This window comes from Hippocampus bargibanti, linkage group LG02, assembly GCF_051943395.1.
Source record: "Hippocampus bargibanti isolate YZ-2025 linkage group LG02, ASM5194339v1, whole genome shotgun sequence".
Taxonomy (NCBI): Eukaryota; Metazoa; Chordata; class Actinopteri; order Syngnathiformes; family Syngnathidae; genus Hippocampus; species Hippocampus bargibanti.
Window position 1 is genome coordinate 12,938,029 of NC_142735.1, and position 14,674 is coordinate 12,952,702.

At 41.9% G+C, this 14,674-nt stretch overlaps 1 protein-coding gene across 1 annotated transcript in view; it reads left to right on the forward strand.

Annotated features, from left to right (window-relative positions):
• fat2 (FAT atypical cadherin 2) overlaps positions 1 to 14,674 on the forward strand; it is an 89,437-nt gene that overhangs the window by 44,712 nt on the left and 30,051 nt on the right. The window contains exons 13-20 of the mRNA XM_088989431.1: positions 69 to 222; positions 762 to 995; positions 1,677 to 2,054; positions 7,477 to 7,688; positions 8,674 to 8,814; positions 9,647 to 9,790; positions 10,332 to 10,529; positions 13,190 to 13,790. Coding sequence (XP_088845557.1) covers positions 69 to 222; positions 762 to 995; positions 1,677 to 2,054; positions 7,477 to 7,688; positions 8,674 to 8,814; positions 9,647 to 9,790; positions 10,332 to 10,529; positions 13,190 to 13,790 — 2,062 coding nt within the window. The remainder of the gene's footprint in view (positions 1 to 68; positions 223 to 761; positions 996 to 1,676; positions 2,055 to 7,476; positions 7,689 to 8,673; positions 8,815 to 9,646; positions 9,791 to 10,331; positions 10,530 to 13,189; positions 13,791 to 14,674) is intronic.

Consider the following 14,674-nt stretch of genomic DNA (forward strand, 5'->3'; position numbering starts at 1 on the left):
TTTGGCACCGATGCATTACAGTGTACAGCATTGCATTTAGTAACTCTTAATGTGGTGTGTGTTTTTAGCTGGTGTATTCAGAAGCCCTCATGGAGAATTCTCCAACCAGCACTTTTGTGCTGAAGGTGTCAGCATTGGATGCGGATGACGGCCCAAATGCACTCATCTTCTTTAGCCTACATGGTCCTGATGCCGACAAATTTCATCTGGACCATGTCACTGGTATGTACGTTCACACAGACCAGACAAAGATACAGTATTTTGTAAATATAAAAGGCCAAATTGAACAATAAGTGATCATTCACTGACAAAGCCATTTGCTTTAACCTGCCTGCAATGGGTGCTGGGCCCTACATACTAATCCCGAAACATTTCAAAGTGACTGCTCTATGTTGAATACAGATACAAATCTTAGAAGCAAGCATCTAACTGATGCATGTCTAATATGACATCCAATTTAGCTACCTCTATTGATGAGCCTTCACTGCTGGCGTCACTACATTTAAACATTGTTAGTCCTAGAAAGTTGACCATGCTATTTAGTACTGGTAGGTAATATCACACATGCTCGTTCACCCTTTTAAGGCAAACAAGCTAGTTGTACCAGGTCAAATTGATATAAAATATTCCAGTTGCCACTCAGGAGACTTACTGCTTGGTCAGCCTCATCCAACTATTATTAACATGTTTTTGTTAACATCTAACAATGTAAACATTGTAGTTATTAACTAATGTAGCACGAAACATCTTTTCCCCTCCAGGTGAACTGTTCACCTTGGCCGTGCTGGACCGAGAGTTCGTGTCAGAGTACAAGATGGTGGCACGCGCAACTGATGGCGGCGGTCGGTCCTGCCATGTGGACATCTCTCTAAGAGTCTCGGACATGAATGACAATGCTCCGCTCTTCTCATCCAGCCATTACCACGTTAGTGTGTATGACAACACCACGAGGAACACGCCCGTCGCGGCAGTCTTCGCCCAGGACGCAGATACAGGTACCACCACTGGTATATCAAAATACAGTATGTATCCATTTTGGGAATGATGTATTGGTATCCCCTACTGCAGCCCCCAATCTTTTTTGTCCCATGGACCAGGTTAATGTTAGAGATCTCAGACAATATTTTCATGGACTAGCCTTGGTGTGTCGGATAAATGCAACAACATTAATATTATATGACCTGTATGAAAACCGTAGTAGTTTTGAAACATAATCATAAACATGAATAGTGTCACTCTGAACATCATACCTGGCCCCGACACTCTCTGGTCACTACGGTAAACTTTAAAAGTGCCTAAAAATAAGATACAAACTACATGAAATACCAGACTGACCATCACTGCATATTATGCCGAGTGGGCTTGGTGTGTGGGAAAGTCTTTGAGATCAATTTCTATTTTAAGTACGATTTGTCTTACTATCAATTCATTATAGCCGTCTTTTCTTTAAAAGTTGTAGACTCTTCTTCTGTCTCCTGGCTGGACCTTTTCCCCTTCCCAAAAAACTTTCTAAAGATGTTTGTTCTATCCCTCATTTCCCTAGCTCCCAGATTTCATTTTAGTGGTAACCAACTCGTGACCAAAAACCACACTTTGACCTGCATCTATGGACGGCTGTCACAGAGAATCCGGCTGTGAAGTTCGCATTAAATCCAGTGTGCACCTGTCTCCTGCAGGGCAAAACTCAGAGGTCCGATATACCCTGCTTGCGGACGATGATGGTTATTTCTCTATGGACGAGTTTTCTGGCGTGCTGCGTCTGGAGCGAGTGCTTGGTCCTGACACGCCAACGCACTTTCAGCTAAAAGTGAAGGCGTCAGACATTGGACTACCTCGCCCCCTCTACTCGGTTGCTGCAGTCACGGTGGACGTAGTGTCTCTGAATGACTACCAGCCCATCTTCCCCAGTGTCGAATACACTGCCCAGGTCCCCGAATCACTGGCTATTGGCTCCCAGGTGGTCAGCGTGTCGGCGCTTAATGGAGACGCCTCAGTCGTGTACAGCATTGTGTCTGGGAACGAGGATGGCCACTTCTTGTTGGACCCCAAGACAGGTGCTTCTTTTTTCCCCTTTACAAAACATTTTGTGTTGATGAAGTATTTCATGCTTGGTAAGGGTAAATTCTTCAGACTTTGTTTCAATGATACCCGATTTGATTTAGTTTAGTTAGAGGCAGTTCCCTTTAGCAACATGAAAGTTGATAGGCGTGTCTGTTATGATTAGACCCACAAAAATGCCTTAAGTTGCTATGACTAAAAAAACATGATTGGTCGATTTAAAAAATGTTTTGTCTCAATTGGCACAGTTGCGACAAATTTGCTTGAAAATATAAATAAAACCGTAAAAAGATAATTGAACCCTCCAAGCAGTTTCAAAAAAGTCAAAGTCAAAATCAGCTTTATTGTCAAATATGCTAATATGCATGCATGCATTCATTTCACAAAATGAAATTTGGTCGCCACCAAAAACTCTCAAGAGGCATAGCGACTTTTTTAATCTGATACTTTTGACTAAATTCCGCCAAACAAATGTTTCTTTGTTCTGCACCCATTTTCAATGGCAACGTAAATTTGGTAGGTGTGTCTATATAGAGCAAACACACAAAATATTCTCAGGACACCAGACACAAAACAGTCTCAAGACATCACATGCCAAGAGACACAAGAAGTCTGCCGGAAGTCTGCTGTTTTGCACCTTTCAAAGATTAACTAGAATTTTTCGAAGATTGCTGGAATGTTTGTGCGTGGGATTTCTACCGAACTCCGGTTTTCTTCCACATTTAAAAAACATGCATGGCCGGCTGATTGAAGACACATTGTCCATAGGCGTGAGTGTGAGTACGGTGGTTGTTCATATTTGTGATTGGCTGGCAAGTGGTTCAGAGTGTCCCCCGTCTATTGCCCGAAGACAGCTGGGATAGCCTACGGTCCTCGTGAAAATAAAGCGAATCGGAAAATGAATGAATGAATGAAGGAATGAATGAATGAATGCTGGAACTTTGAACCCAATACTGGAAAAATGGTTGCTCGGTTGTGAGTGCCTCGCCATAAAACACACTCTGAATTTGGGATTTTGGTGCCATCTGAGGCTTAAAAGGCTGAAAAAAGCCCAGAAAACCCTATTGACATGTGTTCTTCAATGTGAAGGATCTCATCAAGAAAGGAATGCAAGTTGCTTGTTTTCAGAGCAGAGCTGCCTCGTGGCAGAAAAACACGCTGTGCTCATCGATCACGTTCCACGCTCTGGCTCTCATTATCTGGGGCCAGGTGTCAAGTTCGGCCAGTGCGGATATCGTGATAAGAAGTTTAAACACCAGGAGTAAAGCCACACCTTGATTATGAATACACTGGCCTCTCGAAGGGTTTTGATCAGAAAACCGCCAGATACAGTACATATTCATTGCGATAACTTTTTTTTTAATTCAACATGAAAATCTGACGTTTTTATGATATTATGATGTCAATTTTCAAAGAGAAAATAATGCAATAAAATCCCTTGCCGGGGAATGGTAACATCCGCTTAAAAAAAAAATAACCAAGTGGACAACAACTGATGAACAAACTCCACAAAAGTGCACCCCACGTGCATTGTACATGTTATACAGTATTGTAATGCAAAAACTGAGAGCATGCAACATTATGACTTATGGAAGGGTTTTTCTGTTCAAGAACCGTATTTTATGATCTATAAGGCTCATCCAAAAACCTTATATCTTTTCAAAAGATGACCCTGCGCCTTCTACGCAGGTCCGCCTTAAATGTGAAGGAATATTGGGCCACAACCAGTCTCGCAACTGGCCATAAAGTTGCCTGCCCCATTTTTCACAACTTGAAACACAATAAGACGACAAATCGCAAAAAAAAAAACATCGTTACAAAGTATAAAGGATCTTTTTTTTATTAAGGATGTACCTACCACGAATGCTCCCTTGCTTGATTTATCGTAAATATTGATTGCTGATGATTTTGCTCCAGTTGTCGTTTGTCCATACACTGTTCGAGATGTTGCACAATGCAATGTTTGCGTTGCGTCGTCTGCCACAAGCCATGTGAACACCTTTTTCCACGATGCTTTTAATAGTAATAATATTACATTTAATTTCTAAGCACCTTTCAAAACTCTCAAGGACACTTTACAGTCACGGGATAATGTACGTTTACGTTTAGTAGCATCATAAATTTTGTTAGCTTCTTTTGAATCTTTCTTCTGGGGCTGAGGTTCTGTGCATCTACTTTGGAAAATGACGCAAATGCACACGGCCTTATAACGCTCGGGAAAGTCTGGAAGCAGGAAGCAGGCTTCCGATTGGCTGCCGTGTCGAGTATGCAAATTGCCAAATGAACCGAAATTCCGAAATTTCCAAATCAAATTTCTTTTTTTTTTCTAAAAAGTTGTCGGCCACCCAGTCGGAGACGTTTTGTAAGTTGTAAGCCCAACGTAAAAGTTGCACGCCCTGGGCGTCCGGGCAGATGTTATTTCAGACACTGTCATTACATATTGTGTATTTAAACAGCCATTGTGTTGGATTTCTGTCCAGTGACTTGACTTTAAAACTAATCAACCTTGGCGTTGGTATTTATAGTCTTGTATTCTTTGCTTATATGCTGTATGTAGTGAAGTACTGACAAGCTGAAAGATGACTTTAGGCGTTACTATTTATTCCAAGTCCTGCCCCACTCCCAATATGATTGTGTTATCCTGTCTCGAATTTAAGTGGGATTTATCGTCCTGTCTCAATAAACAGAATATCTTTTGACTGGTCTCATGTGGTCAAAGTAGGCACACCAGAGGAAGCCACATTCAATTGATAAAATGTGACAAAATCAGTTTCATTCTTTTTAATTCCATTTAATTATTTGTGTCATTCCTATGTGTTTTTATAGTATCGTTATGGCAGCCTAGTTTTCCTCATCAACCCCCTACAACAAATGTATTTATTTATTTATTTATTTATTTATTTATGGTGGGAATGGGGCGGTATAACAAATTCAAAGCATGCCCGTTCTTTTCAATAGTGGCAGATTATTTGAGATGGGAATATTTTTGGTCCAAGCATGGTCACGAAACCGATCAAACTGGTATTTTATTGGATTCGGATTGGAATTACTTTTATTAGTCTCGCAGTGTGAATTATTGCACCACTTCATTGACTGATTTAAAAATCACATCAGACTCAGCGTGGTTAAGATACCCAGTTTCAAAATTAAGGTTTTATTGTTGCTTAGCAACCACACCAAGCCTATCCCTAACATTGTCAATCTACATATTGAACAACCTGTTGTAACATTTGCCCCAAAAAGCTATATCTGACTGTGTTTGTGTTTGGTAGTTTGTCCATATAGCAACAATGAGTCAATCATTTAGGACGTGTGCATAGTTTGTTTTTTAATGTCACCATGATAGCAATAATAATCATACAAAATGGAGAACACCATTGATTGGTTCATCCGTGGCGTTGGCACGTCACTTTGACTTACTCGTGGGGCTTAAATGAACACGGCCAGCGACTTGGATGTCCATCCATTCTCAAGAGCTGATTGCCTCTGTCATGCCATTTGAAAAACGCTTAGTATTCAAATATCACAGGCATCCAAGCATGCCGCAGCTGCCATAATTTCACACGTGTGCCGCGGGTGGCTATGAAAATGCATGGAATCGCTTAAGGTGAATTCCTTGATGCATGTTTAAAGGACCACACGAACACTAATGCTGCTTCTGTAGAAATGCTGCTCAGCAACAAGAAAAATAACAATGAACGACTTGAACCGTGTGGTTCCACATGTGTGCATAACCTCTTACAGCAGGTCTAGGGCTTCAGAATTGGATTGGATTGGATTGGATTGGATTGGATTGGATTTGCCTTTATTAGTCTCGCAGTGGAGAAATTTACATTTCACAGCAGCAAAGTTATGAAAGAAATGAAAGTAGAAAAGCAAAACACAGGAGCTGCTGGAAAGGCAGCCACTCACGCGGCGCCGTCCACATCCAATCACAATCGTCTTGAAGTCAAAAGAACAAAAAAAAACTAAATAACAAATAACATGACAACACAAAGACACAGAGAGACGTTCATTCTTAAGCACTTTCTGTACCCTCTTTTTACATAAAGCAGTTCCAGATGAAAGAGGAGAGGATCAAAGCGTCTCTTCACCAGTGGATCAGGGACATCATGGTGGAATGTGCACGTCGACTACAAGCTAAATGTTGAAAGCAAACACGCAGCTGTAGCATCCATTGACGAAAAGAGATTGTCTCACATCTCCTGTCCCACATAAATCAGCTTCAATTCCATCCCGCGACAGTTCCATATACGCATCGGCGCTCTGCGCTGACGCTCCTTCCTTCTTATCACGGGCTCCTCAAGCCATGTATCCATCCAGCCGCAGACTGTCCAACAGCACTGACCTTCCACTGAACAAAGCGGGGCTGTGAAGATGCTGCCCATTACAGGCCAATCACATTCGATCGCAGAGCATTAGCGGCACGCTTGTGGTGCAAACACATTGTCATTCAGGTTTTAGATCAGTGCTCAACTCATTCACTGTCATTCACAAATTTATTCGGGAATTGAAAATATGACGTAGAGCGCCATTGCCCAATTTGTTCGGGTTTTGTTTGTTCATCCTTGGGTGCCGATAAAGCACTGGCCATGGCCTCTGTCAATAGTTTTTCTTCTCCACGAGGGGCAGCATTTCCCTTTTTTCCATATTAGAACTTTGTTCCAGCTTCAGCTGTTGTTAAAGCACTATATAAACCAATATGTATGTATTGAATTGTATTTTGGAAAGCCTCCCTCATTTAAAGTTCATATAACTCCAGACCCATATAATATAAGAATTAACTCTTTTTTTAATGAAAGAAGAGAGTCTGACACTGTGTTGAATGTATATGTAGTCCTAAAACTCAATATTCGGTGTGTCCTGGAATTCAAGTGAGAATGACAAAAACCATGGCACTGGAATTGACACATTATCTGGCAGTCAATGACTGAAAAATACAGTTTTGATGTGATTGTTGACCATTACTGATGAAGTCCCGAAATTCCTTGGAATTATACATTGAGAAATATTTCCCTCAAACCGTTCAAATATTTTCTCACACAAATGTCCACAAAGAGGTGGATCTCTCCCCATTTTCGCTTGTGACTGACCGACTGAGCCTTTATGTGGATGGTCCTTTTCCACCAATCATGTAACTCAAAACCAGTTCAGTTGTACATCTGTGGGTTCACCGGTGGAGAGGTGGGAGGGGAGGTGAGGTTGGGAAGGGCCTCAAAGGTGAGGTGAAGAATTAAAATGTTGCCAGTTGGGCATCCATGTTGGAGAATCAATTCATCCCTCCACTCTTAGTTATAGAGATATAATCTACTACATACTATTTATAAAGCAAAGTTCCACACGTGTACTATGGTTCAAAAGAAATGAAAATGAAAATTACTTTTGAATGAGTTCCTCAATAACGTTCTATTTTGACAGGGGTGCTGACCCTCGCCGCCCTGCTTGACTTTGAGGTGTCCCAGGAGTTCTACCTGTCAGTAGAGGGCACTCGGGGCAGGTCATCTTTGGCCGATGTTACCATAGTGGTGGTCAACGTGAGCGACGTCAACGACAACGCTCCCGTCTTCAGCCGCGGTGATTACAGCACTGAGATTTCTGAGGAGCGAGCCCCAGGAAGCCTGGTGATTAAGGTACACATCAACACACATACAGTACGATGAAATATCTTCATTACACGTACATTATCTGCATGATACCGCAGGGAACGTGTCATTTACGCATAGTTAGTCAGTAGGCCTCACATTAGTCAGATAAAATATTGGTTTATGCATTAAAAGCAGCTGATTATTGACTGATACCCGCAAAGGCGCGCCAGTTCTGAAACACTCTGAGCGAACTCATTCTGTATTCCAAAGTGAGTCACAGAGTGTCCATTTAGCCACAAAAGAAATGATGAAAAACAGTTCAATGCTATCCTATATGTTCTCCAATTGCCTCCATTGTTCTCAGTCATAGCACGTCTTCAGTCATTTTTTTTTAAACATGTGCTATATATGTAGAAACAAACTTAATTTTTCTGGGTCTTTAAGATGATCTCATGACATTACACAAGTTAATGATGTGCAAGGCACGAACTTATCCCGTGTCAGCCATCATGTCAGGGACTACGCAAGAGATAAGGTGGCAATGACACAGCTCAGTGGCTTGCTGATGGTAGTGTAATCACACCCTGTCTGGTTTGACATTCTGCTACGGACTCCTCGCCGCACACCTTTCGCGCTTTCGCATGGTCCAATTTGGCCCACATTGTTCCATGCACACACAGATATAAAACAGTAAAATCGGGCCCATTAACTCCAAATATGTAGCCACTTACTTTAACATTTTTAATGACATTTTTATTGAATCCACCTTCTACTACTTTTTCTCATTAGCATCGTTGTCACTCCCAAAAACGTACAAGCGCCTCAGTTCGCTCCAAGAACGCATTTTTTTTCCAAATTCAGAATTTTTCATCTCATTTGCCTAATGTGTATCTGCGTTTACGTTATGGTGAAGGTAATTATATATGCAGCTACCAAAGACTCATTTCAGAGGAAGTCAGAGATTGTTTGAATTCTTGACAAGCCCCGTTTTCGTCTCACGTCCTTCATTTTTCTCTTTCTTCCCCTGAAGGTAACGGCCAGCGATCGTGATGGTCCACCAAACAACAACTTGCTGCGTTACTCCATCGTGAGCGGCGACCCCCTGCGCCAGTTCGCTATTGACCCTCGGAGCGGCGAAATTAGCACTTGCGCCGACCTGGACCGAGAGGAGGTTAGTCGGGCAGTGTGATGTCACACATCCCAGCAGATCAGTGCCATCTCTGAAAGCATTCACACTCGTACTTGAACTTTTCTCATTAAGATACAAAATGGCAAAAGCATGCAGACTTTCCGTACATTCTGAATGTTTTTTTTTGTTCATGAAAAATCATCATATTGCATATCAGTGGTTTTGGTACCCATTGATTTGCATATTTGCAGATTTATTTTCAAATAGTGCCCAATTAGTATGGATTTTACTGGGTCTCTGCCGGTCTGCGTTTGCAGTCTGAAAAAGACAAGCACTGTAAAAATGATAATTTCATCACAAAAGGTTTTTGACACCGAACAACAAAATCCAAAATGTTGTGAACCGATATGAAGCAATTTTTATTTTAGGGTGGATTTTTTTTCATTCTTTGGATAAAATGCATTCATTGGCTGGATTAATAGCAGATTTGGTAATGCGTCATAGAATAAAGCATTTACATTGTGACAGAAGTTGCTGTGACATGATTTATATTCTCTTCATGATGTTCAAGTACAAAATTATGATTTGAGTTGATGAATTCCTTTCATGATCTTACTTCTGATCTTTGATCTTCTCATGGAAATAAAAGCCCACCTTTTGGGATTAAATGTGAAGAACAACCCAATCGAGCCAAAACGTGCAAATAATGACAATATGAAAACTGTTTTGGGATCATTGAGAAAATTATTGCCAATATGTTTGTACTAAGACATGTGCGGGTAGATGCAAATGAGCATGTGACCAGCGATTAGGTGGAAATCGTTTTATCGTAACATCGTCCATTTATGAATTTGTCCATCTTATGTCCACCCAGCGTACTCATTACTCCCTCACGGTCCAAGCAGCCGATGAAGGCGATCCCCCACTTTCCTCCGCCGTCCTCATCACCATCACCGTTGCCGACTTCAATGACAACCCGCCACTCTTCTCCCAGGTCCAGCACAGTCTGCTGTTACAGGTTAGAATGCTTTCAATCTTTAATAGAAAAAAGAATCAAATCAAATAATTTCAGGAAAAATAAACATGAAAATTCTTCATTGTTTTCCATTTTGAATTTTGTTGAATGCCGGGTTTTGACCAGTGTTACTGACTTTAAAGTTTCTACCCTGAAGCCATTTAGATTTATTAATTTCTTGATATTTTATTTAGATATCTGTCATCTGTCACCCCACAAAAACTCTCAGGAAGCCATATTGCAAAGTCTGCCATGTTTGTTATCCTCAGTCATTTTAGGATCATTTGAAACAGATGAAAAAGAGAAATAATTTTTCGGCGTTTTTACCCTGATTACTCCCACAAAAGAAAAGTCCCCGGAAACCATGCCTGAAATGAATCAGGAAGTTAGTACTTTCACTAAGTGTAAGTTTTCATTACTTTTTGTTAATGATAAGAACGTTGCCCAGGAACCTTAGCCAGTGATTTTTCATGACTTATTTAAACTATAATAACTTTGCCCAGCAATTACTCCGCTGTGTTGTTCCGGTTTTGTTTTAACAAAGGAGGGTGAGGTGGTGGGAATTGGCATCCTGCAGCTACTAGTAACAGATAAGGACACTCCCCGCAATGGACCTCCATTCTCCTTCCACATCATCAGCGGCAACGAGGACCGGCGCTTCCACGTGGACCAGGGCGGTCTCCTGTCTCTGGCGGCCCCGCTCAGCAGGACGAGCCGAGCGCAGCACCGCCTCAAGATTCAGGCAAGAGCGGAAAAAAGTTGGCCCTCAACTTTTGATGCAGCTCGTATATATTATTGAGTTCATTGAATATCACCTTTGCCCCATTTCACCCACTACAGTATTTTCTCCGTTGTTGCAATTATTACATCTTCTATGCTAATATGTCACACGCTACATCAACTCACTCTGGAGATAAAAGGCAGGTTGGTGATGGTGAAGAAGATGATGATTATGATGATGATGATTAGGGACCTTCCGGGTGACTGTCCCCACACTACTAATGAGCTGATTGTCATTGTTCGGCCGCGTTCCTCCTGCAAAAACACAGCTGACCCGGCCACTTGCGGCATTCATTTAACTTTAGCCAGGGGTGAGGGAGGGTGAGAAAAGGTGGCAAAAGGTTGATTCGGACAACTTTTGCCACTGTTAGAGCAACATTAACATTAATCGCAACACACAATGCATATTAAAGATATTTGAGATGTATGGAGGCCATGCGGCAAGGTTACAGGTCAGAATAAAATCATCAAAATCTGCAATCAGTCAGCCAAAACTTCCAAGTGTCTCCCAACCGTCAAAGTATTGATTTACCGACTGACTTTATCGTGTGAGTACATTAGAGAAGATAATACATTTTCCGGAGAATGGACACAAGTTAAATTCTGGCCTGAAGGTCCTTTAACCCAACCCAAGCATCGTTTAATCGTTTAAGAATGTATGTATATGTATATTTGTGTATGTATAGATGTATATATGTATATACAGTATGTATATGTATATGCACTTATATATGAAATCTATAATTATTATTATTATACGGTATATGTTTATAACTTTTCATCTGAATTATGCAGACAATACCCACTGCCAAAACATTTTGGAAAATGTGTATTTTTGTTTATTTAATCAAGAATAAAAAAGCCAGACTGAGGAAGGGCTAAAAGGGTTGACATAACTTAAACCTTTCTACATTTTGATGACAATTGTCACAATGTTTGACATTTGCTGCCAAATTACTGCATTTTCCAATGTGATTGTTATCTCCATCCACAAAAATAGAGTGCTTTCAACCAGAAACAATCTGAAGTTCGACAAGACAAATTATAGGAATTGTTACGAACAAGTCACCGTGTAATACATCATGCACACAACTCTAATTATATGTCGCATCCACTGATAAAAAGCATGAAAGGTTGTGAGGTTTGTGGCGAGGCGTTATGAAAATGTGAAGGGTTTGAAAATGAATGTGTCATGAATTACTGTAAATTATTTTGGGGACCCATTCGCTCTATCTCATGGGTATCAAGTGTCAGCACTATGGGAATGTATGTTTTTCAATGTGGGTTACTCCAGTCCAAATGGGCCATTTTGGCATTTCAATTCTGACTCTGGTGTGCCAGTTTACAGATAAACCAATGTTAACGCAGCCAAACAGAGAGGAAAGGAGGGGGGATGGAAGGAGGGGGTAGGGAGGGAGGGAGGGATCAAGGGAGGAAGAGATTTTAGCTATCTTCATAGGGGGCTCATGTGTTTTTCACAGTACAGTGACAATATGTTATTTAGTTTATTTAGTTATGTAGAGTTTGCTGATAGAGAAGGTCAGAAGGAATTGCATTATGTGTTTGTAGATCTGGAGAAAGCGTACGACAGGGTGCCCAGAGAAGAGCTGTGGTATTGCATGAGGAAGTCTGGAGTGACAGAAAAGTATGTCAGAGCGGTGCAAAACATGTATCATGACTGTAAGACAGTTGTGAGGTGTGCTGTCGGAGTGACGGGGGAATTTAAGGTGGAGGTGGGACTCCACCAGGGGTCAGCTCTGAGCCCCTTCTTATTTGCTATGGTGGTGGACAGGCTGACAAAGGATTTTCAGTACTTGGGGTCAACTGTCCAGAGCAATGGAGACTGTGGAAAAGCGGTAAAGAAGCGTGTCCAGGCAGGCTGGAGAGGCTGGACAAAAATGTCAGGTGTGATGTGCGATAGAAGGGTTTCAGCTAGGATGAAAGGAAAAGTGTATAAAACAGTGGTGAGACCAGCCATGATGTTTGGACTGGAGACAGTGCCACTGAAGAAAAGACAGGAAGCAGAGCTGGAGGTAGCAGAGCTGAAGATGTTGAGGTTTTCTTTGGGAGTGACCAGGTTGGATAGGATCAGGAATGAGTACATTAGAGGGACAACTCATATTAGAGGCTTTGGAGAGAAAGTCAGAGAGGCCAGACTGAGATGGTTTGGACATGTCCAGAGGAGAGAGAGTAACTATATCGGGAGAAGGATGCTGAGTCTTGAACTGCTTGGCAGGAGACCGAGAGGAAGACCGAAGAGGAGGTTTTTGGATGTGGTCAAAGAGGACATGAAGGTAGCTGGTGTGAGAGAAGAGGATGCACAAAACCGGGTTAGATGGAGGACATTGATTCGCTGTGGCGACCCCTGAAGGGAAAAGCCGAAAGGAAAAGAAGAAGAAGAAGAGTTTGGTGGTGTTTCACCCAGATAAATCTGAACGATTCCGGGTGAACTGTCATATTAGCCCAGTTTCCTCTCCGTTCTCAATCATCGATGCCCAACCCTAATGGGCAATGTTTTCGTTGCTGTAAAAATGATGTACATTTGCTTTAGTTGTTTTTTATGCACTTTGTAAATCATTCTGGGATTTGTTCATTCATATCTATAATGTTACTTTCTCAAAGGTCACGGACAGCGGCCATCCTCCACTCTCCTCCATCTGCGTGGTGACCATCAATGTCACTGAACAGAGCAAGTACCCACCCTCTGTAGTCCCCTTGGAAGTCTTCATCACCACAGCCGGCGCGTTTTATACCAACCGTGTTATTGGTCGGCTCCATGCCTCTGATCAAGACCCGCAAGATGTTCTTGCCTACACGCTTGTCTCTGAGGACCCCGCTGGGCACCACTTCTCCATGGACCGAGCCAATGGAAACATCTGGGCGGACAAAAATCTGGAAGAGGGCTCCTATGTCCTCAATGTCAGCGTTGCAGATGGCAGGTTCAGCGTCTGTACAGTGGTGAAGGTTCAAGTATGGGCAGCCACACAGAGGGCGCTGGACTCTGGCTTGACCCTGCGACTGCATGGGATGTCCTCGGAGGAGTTTCTGGCCGATCACTGGCGAGGCTTCCAGCGCAACCTGGCACAAGCTCTGACTTTTCCCCGTCAAGAGCTGCACCTGGCCAGCCTCCAGATGCTACCATACACCCCAATTCTGGAGGTTCTGCTGATTTGGAGGCCTCAGAATGGACTCATCCAGTCGCTACCGACCAACAAACTAGCAGGTGATCCTCAACAATTAGCTTTAACTTGGCTGCATGTGAAATACAGTGAAAAATGCTGCTGTCTTTTTTATAATATCCCTGTCTGACTTGCTCACATTCTTTTCTCATGTAAAGTTAACCACACAAGTCAAAACAAATAGGATTCGGCTCAGGTTGTCTTTCTTGGCCGATTTAGACTATTGACAACGTTCCTACCTAAATATGGATATCAATGTCCACTCCTCTGACAACAGAATTTTGCAATTTTGAAACAATAAGTAATGCAATCGCATACTTTATTTTATTTACAACACCTGTGCTGACAAGGATGCTGCTGAGGTAATAAGGGGTAATGGAAAGATAGAGGTAGCAAAACGAGTTGACTCTATAAAATTCAATAAAGATTAAATCAGTGCAAACGAAAGTAAATAGACGATTAAAAAGCAGATATACTTGCAGTCAACATCAGACCGACAGAGTTCAAATGTTGACATTAGGCTCGCATTAACTATAAAAAAACATGTGTGATCATAGAAATTATTTTTATCAGTGTACCTGGGGTTGATATTTTTGACATTGTCAAACTAGGAAATCAATTTGCTGGATTGCCGATTAGGATTTAGTTATTATGGGATAAGTCTCTTAAAAGTCAAGCCGTTGGGGAGCGGGGGGGGGGGGGGGGGGGGTGGTAAAATATTACATTTTCGCTACAAAACATAGGGATTGGTAGTTTCATATTTTTTTTGGGTAATAACCAAAGGCGTCTGTGTAAGGCAAGCTCTGAGTCGTACATGAGTTGTCCATCGATGTAAAGGTTTCTTCAGCTCTCATCTGTACATCTTTGAAGGTGTCTGACGTTTCGCTTCTTATCCAAGATGCTTCTTCAGCGAACTAAAGTCTTCCTG